This window comes from Borostomias antarcticus (assembly GCF_949987555.1).
Source record: "Borostomias antarcticus genome assembly, chromosome: 17".
NCBI classification, from domain to species: Eukaryota; Metazoa; Chordata; class Actinopteri; order Stomiiformes; family Stomiidae; genus Borostomias; species Borostomias antarcticus.
The window spans coordinates 19916645-19922885 of NC_140250.1; the positions used below are offsets into that span (position 1 = coordinate 19916645).

General features: G+C 42.5%; 1 protein-coding gene across 1 annotated transcript in view; it reads left to right on the forward strand.

The window, feature by feature from the left end:
- The window catches only part of cyp27a3 (cytochrome P450 family 27 subfamily A member 3), a 15672-nt gene extending 11432 nt beyond the window's left edge, over positions 1–4240 (forward strand). Inside the window, exons 7-9 of the mRNA XM_084451892.1 lie at positions 424–505; positions 630–833; positions 2159–4240. Of these exons, the coding sequence (XP_084308018.1) occupies positions 424–505; positions 630–833; positions 2159–2317 (445 nt within the window). The 3' untranslated portion in view covers positions 2318–4240. The remainder of the gene's footprint in view (positions 1–423; positions 506–629; positions 834–2158) is intronic.
- The last annotated feature ends 2001 nt before the right edge of the window (positions 4241–6241 follow it).

The window sequence follows — 6241 nt, forward strand, 5'->3', positions numbered from 1 at the left end:
TCTGCATGTATGGTTCAGCCGACACCGTAGGCTCAACCTAACCCACACCTCACCTCATCTCTAGGGTAACTAATTGTGCAACAGACTTTTCAGAAGCTTCCATAGAGCCAACCAATCAGACTATGCAACAACCTATGACAGCATCTGCAACCTTACAAAATTCACGAGTGCAAGACAAGTCTGTGACACCTCAATCCAACGTTTAAAAAAAAGTCTGATTGACATTATTTTTGTGCTCTTACTGAGCATAAACTGGCCATCAAGATCATAATACAACTTCTGACTTCTGTTCAACCAGTTTTGATGCCCTCTGCAAGAGACTCAACCAAATAAGGTGTCACATGTAGATGGGAGGAAAAATGCAAAAGAGTACTCTTCCATACTGTGACTTCTGTGACTGTCACGTGTGCCCTCTCTCTCCAGGCTGTATCCGGTGGTCCCAGGTAATGCCCGCATCACGGCTGAGAATGAGATTGTGGTGGGGGACCACCTCTTCCCCAAGAATGTGAGCTTCAAGTATCGAATATTTTGGTGTAATATGTTTTCACCCCTGCGTTGATATCCACCGTCTGTGCAACTCTACCACCGTTTCCAAGTGAGTTTTCTCTCTCTCTCTCTCTCCCACTCAGACCCTGTTCCACCTGTGTCACTACGCCGTGTCCTACGATGAGAAGGTGTTCCCGGAGCCCCACGCCTTCCTGCCCCAGCGCTGGCTCCGAGGGCAGGACAAGCACAAGCAGCACCCCTTCGGCTCCGTGCCTTTCGGCTTCGGGATCCGCGCCTGTCTGGGCCGCAGGGTGGCCGAGCTGGAGATGTACCTCATCCTGTCCAGGGTAAGAGCCTCGGAGTCGGGACGCCCTCCCACGGTGGTGTCCCGGGTCTCTGGTCAGGAGGAGCCTGTGGTCACGCACACCCGTCGCGTCATCCAGCGGTCCCGAGAAGCGCTTCGGTCTCGGTAGCATTAGCATTAGCATTAGCACATTCAGCATTGTGTAGCAGCGGTTCCATTCACAGCGTTGTTATAGTGTTCCACCTCCCCCAGTGGCGGCTGGTGGAGAACAGAAGTTACTGACCTGTAGTATCAGTCACAGGAGATTAGACTGAGATTAGAGCCGGTCATATTCCTGTGTTGACAGTGGGAAGGACAACTTGACCTTTAGCTTTAGTAGGACTCATCCTACCTAGATGCACTGTGATTATGTCCGTCTACTGGGCAAGAAGATTTAATCATTAACCTGCAGTTAGTGATGGTTGGAACATAATTAACTTTAAAACCGTTCAGAATAGGCTGCTCAATTCCACTGGGTTGAAATGTTATTTTATATATTGTGAGTCTGCGTCAGAGTCGTCTCCAGAACAAATGGAATGGGAGGGGCTTAGACCAACCGCAGGGGGCACAAAACTGCCGTCAACAACCAACACAAATTCACAATTTAAAAATAAACTTCTTTCACACACATACACACACACACACACACACACACACTGCACAAATTAATATACATGCAAGCCAAGTGTGAGGTCTCTCTCCCCCGCCCACACAGCGCATCATCAGGCGTGTCTGAAAGCCGTCATCACGCTGGGCTTCACTGCCTTCAGATGAGTGTGGTCCTGGATGTGCTGTCTAGTCCACTTCAGATGAGTGTGCTACTCTGAGAGGATGTGCTGTCTAGTCCACTTCAGATGAGTGTGGTCCTTTGAGAGGATGTGCTGTCTAGTCCACTTCTCCTCCACTGACTGGGATTGTTTTTGGATCAAATCAAAAGGTCATGATAAAGGTCATGATAAAGGTCATGATAAAGGTCATGATAAAGGTCATGATAAAGGTCATGATAAAGGTCATGATAATGCGCAAGTCAATGTGTGGGCAAGTCAGACGGCGTAACCAACGTTTAATGTTTGTTTTTTTTCCTGATTTATTTCGCACACAAAACATTTAGTGGAAAGGTTTTCAACATTAATATGAGAGAGATTAACTGGCCTGCATTTGGGGGGGGCACAATGACTCATTTGGGGGGGGCATGGCCCGCGAATCCCCCCCCCCCCCCCCCCATAGAGACAACCCTGGTCTGCGTGTCCATTGATCAAGAGAGCCTTTCAGATGAGCCTTTCTCTCTCTCTCCATCTCTCTCTTTTCTCTGTCCATCTCTCCTTACAGTTAATAAAACAATATGAAGTCCTGGCTGATCCCGCTGGTACAACAGTTAAACCAATCACAAGAACCCTTCTGGTCCCTGCCACACCAATCAACCTGCAGTTTGTTGACAGGAGAGTCGAACAAGAGGAACCAATGACAGCAGCAGGCGTTGCTGTATAAGTGTTAGTATTCATGCCGTAGTCTTCCTCATACCATGTAGTCTTCCTCATACCATGTAGTCTTCCTCATACCATGTAGTCTTCCTCATACCATGTAGTCTTCCTGTCATCACAAAGCACATGGTTGGTCCACTTGGTTCACTTTACTTCACTTCATGTTCCCATTCCTTAAAATAAATGCTGTTCAAGCAGCTCAACAGTAGGCCTATAACCTTATAAAGGTTTCCAGTATTTTGCTGTTATGTGTAAATACATTTATTTTAATTGTCAAAGACGGTTTTGCTCCAGTTTTTACAAATGCAGTTATAATTCAGAATTGAATAAAATGTTTATTTGTGATTTGTGTGACAAGCATGGGTACAGGTACGTTGGAATTCTTGTAATCGTTTGTCCTTACCGTATCTTATCAGTGCTGATCAGCTCCTCATTCCAGGCTTAGGAACTCAGCTACACATGTGAAGGTTCCCAAACTGGAAATGTACTATATTATCAGTCTAATCTACTTATCCCATTCCATCATGGATGACTATGTCTGTGTCCAATCCTTTTATCATTTTAATCACACCCTGACGGTTATGATGTTGTTAATGTTATGATTTCAACTTGGCTTTCTAAATAATCATTCATACTCTGCAAATACACTCAATTTCCCAGGCCAAGAGGAATGTAATGCAAAATAGTAGAATGAGTCCCTCTAGTGGACATGTTAAGTTGACTTGTCTAACGATTTGAAGTATGACTTGTCTAACGATTTGAAGACAAGGGACTGGCAGGTAAACATAGTTTTGTTTGCATTTGATATGCTTCTCCCTGTCTCTATAATCATCAAACCAAATTAGCCTTAACGAGTCCTCCAGGGAACACAAGCACATATAAATATTGCAAAATTGGAATATAAAAACAGACCTTATAGCTTTATGGCATGTTTTTTTGTTGTCATACTCGCTCGTATAACAAATGTATTCGGTATTCAGAATAAATGTTGCTGCTCTTGGTTTATGATGTCACTTGAGGTCATTTCCCTAGATGACATGATCAGGAATATCAGCTCAGTTAGACACAGAGATGTATCCCATTCAGACTGAGGTTGTTTTCACAGTTCAAGCTAAATGTGTCAGTCATGGCACTTTCATGCCAGTATCCACTTAAGTTGATGTGAATATTAGAAGAATTTGAACTCAGCGTGTTCACACTAGACTTCTGTTTTTAACAACCAGTGCCTTTTTTTTGTAACATGCAACCCTATGGGGAAAGGGAAAAAGTGTAATACTCGTGCAGAAAGCAATGAAAAGATGCAGAAAGCAGCACTGGGCTGGTTCTGACGCAGCGGCCTCTATACTAGGCTTTGTTCCATTCCCCTGTTCCCTTGGTTCAGTGCTGCTGGCCACACACCTGCAGTTCTCTGTTGGCACCACTAGAGGCAGTAGTAGTAGTCCCTCCACAGATTAGTTCTGTGTTGAACATTAATTTTCTTATGTTTATATCACCAACTTCTGGTACAAGCAGCTATGACTGATAGTGAAGTTATCACTGGCATAGCCCAAAAGAACCCTGTCACATCACGTCCCACAATGAAACTCACAATGAAACTCACAATGAAACTCACAATGAAACTCACAATAAACTCACAATGAAACTCACAATAAACTCACAATGAAACTCACAATAAACTCACAATGAAACTCACAATGAAACTCACAATGAAACTCACAATAAACTCACAATGAAACTCACAATAAACTCACAATGAAACTCACAATAAACTCACAATGAAACTCACAATGAAACTCACAATGAATGTACTGCTACTAAAGTTCAGATGATTCCTGTACCGTAAGATGATTCCTGTACCGTAAAGCTGCATTATTTCTATTTGCACTGTTTTGACATTATTCTTTGGGTGTTTTTTGTCGACCTTTGAATAAATGTGGCTTTGAAATGTTTTCTGACATCCGCAGTCTTTATGGCATATGATTGTAGTTCTGCCCACATAGACATTTACGTTACATAGGCTACACATTTAATAAGCTCACTAAATTATCTCTTTAATGTATGTAGCTTCATTTTAAGTATTCAGTGCAGTATTCATCCACATATTAGTCATGGCATGAAAATATGATTTTAGGTCAGTGTGTTCATCCAATGAGAGTCATCCATCCTGTGTTTAATGTCTTCCTTTTTTCTTCTGTACAGTAGTATAGACCTCTTAAGCTATTTAGAAAAGTACCCAATCATATGAGGGGCTAAGACATTTGGATCATATATTAAAATGATGCAGCACCCTAGACATGCTAATTTTGCTAATCTGAGAGACAATCATGGGCAGCTAGGTTTTGATTGAGTCGACAGGCTTATTGTTGGAGCAGCTATGACTCACTCTGATACTGCTGAGACCAAAAGAACTCTGTCACATTACGTCCTGGAATTCAACTCGAAATGAATGTACTGCAACTAAGCTAATTAGTTAGATTATTCCTGTGACGTTATGTGTGACAAACACACGGGTAGGAAGAGCAGGCTGGACAATTGCAACTAATGTTACCATGACTCCTGTAATGTTAGCTGTTTTGTTGATAATGCAAATTTGGCTCTGTTTATGCCCGAGAAACATAAGTTGAATCAACCGCAGCAAAATAGCTAACGTTACAGGAATCATCAGTGGAACTGCTTTAGCCACTGACAGCTACCATTAATGTTATGGAAGCTACTGCTAGAGCTCATGAGCTAACTATCACAGTCTTATTGTGCTGGATTAGCATTGGAAGCATTGGAACTGATGTGTCCAGGTGACAAGACCTTAGTGTCATTTCAGTTCTCAACTATTTCAATGTCATGGCTATCTGATTCTGTCCTACTAACCAGTCCTGATGAGAAACAAACCGGCACCAGCTCACAAACCAGGCTGGGCCTGGTCTAGTTCGAAAAAGAAAGAGAAAAAAGACAAAAAGACAAAAAAGAAACCAAGTGTGAACATGGCGTAAGAGTAAGTGAATGTAAATACAGGACACCTGTTTGAGCCTGGTCTTTATTGTGGGTTTGGTTTCTTCCGTATTCACTGAACTGCAGCCTCCGGTGAGCGCTCACTGTCCCACACCCCGAAAAAGATGAAGGGGTGGGACGGTGGGACAATACTTTGACCCCTCTATGCCTCATGCTTACACAACCCATTTGCAGAGAAGTGGAACATCATTAGCATCATGGACACAGTCATCAAACCAAACATGGTATTCATTCTTTATTAGGTTATGTACAGAGGAAACTTTTGTGTTACATCTTTCATGGAAACAGAATTACATTGTACTCGTACTGTAGTCACTGTGTTGTCAAGGCCAGTAATAGATGACATTTGTAGAGATGCTAACAACCTTTCAGAAAAAAACATATAGTGTGAACTATATTCCAACCAACCAAAGAGAAAGAGTCAATAATAAAGAGCGAACCATGAGTTTGAAACTGAATGCCTTATTCTGTTCTCTGCAGGCTAGAGTTTTCTAAATGTTTATGAGGAAAATGACTGTTTTCAGAGAAATGTCGTGGTTTAATCTGATCCTGTTAGCTATTTCTAATTATGATGATTAGCAGAAAGTATGGTTATGGGGCTCTTTAGTGGGCCTGCTTTTTTGTCCATCTATTTAATTATATGCTGGATGCTGTTGCATATATCTGAATATATTTTTTGCCATTATTTTTCCGTATACGTGTGGGACGACAGGTTCACTTGTTGTGAAGTAGGCTAACTGACGGTTCTTCCTCTAGTCTTGATGGAAGGCTTAAATCCAGGGTTAGGGGTGAATATATGAACAGCCTGTGTGATTGTACCAGTATCAGTGAGCACTGACCTGTAATCAGTGGTAACACACAGCACTGGCTCTGGGAAACCACAAGTACCATCCGACACATGAGAAAGGTGCACCTCAACAGAAAA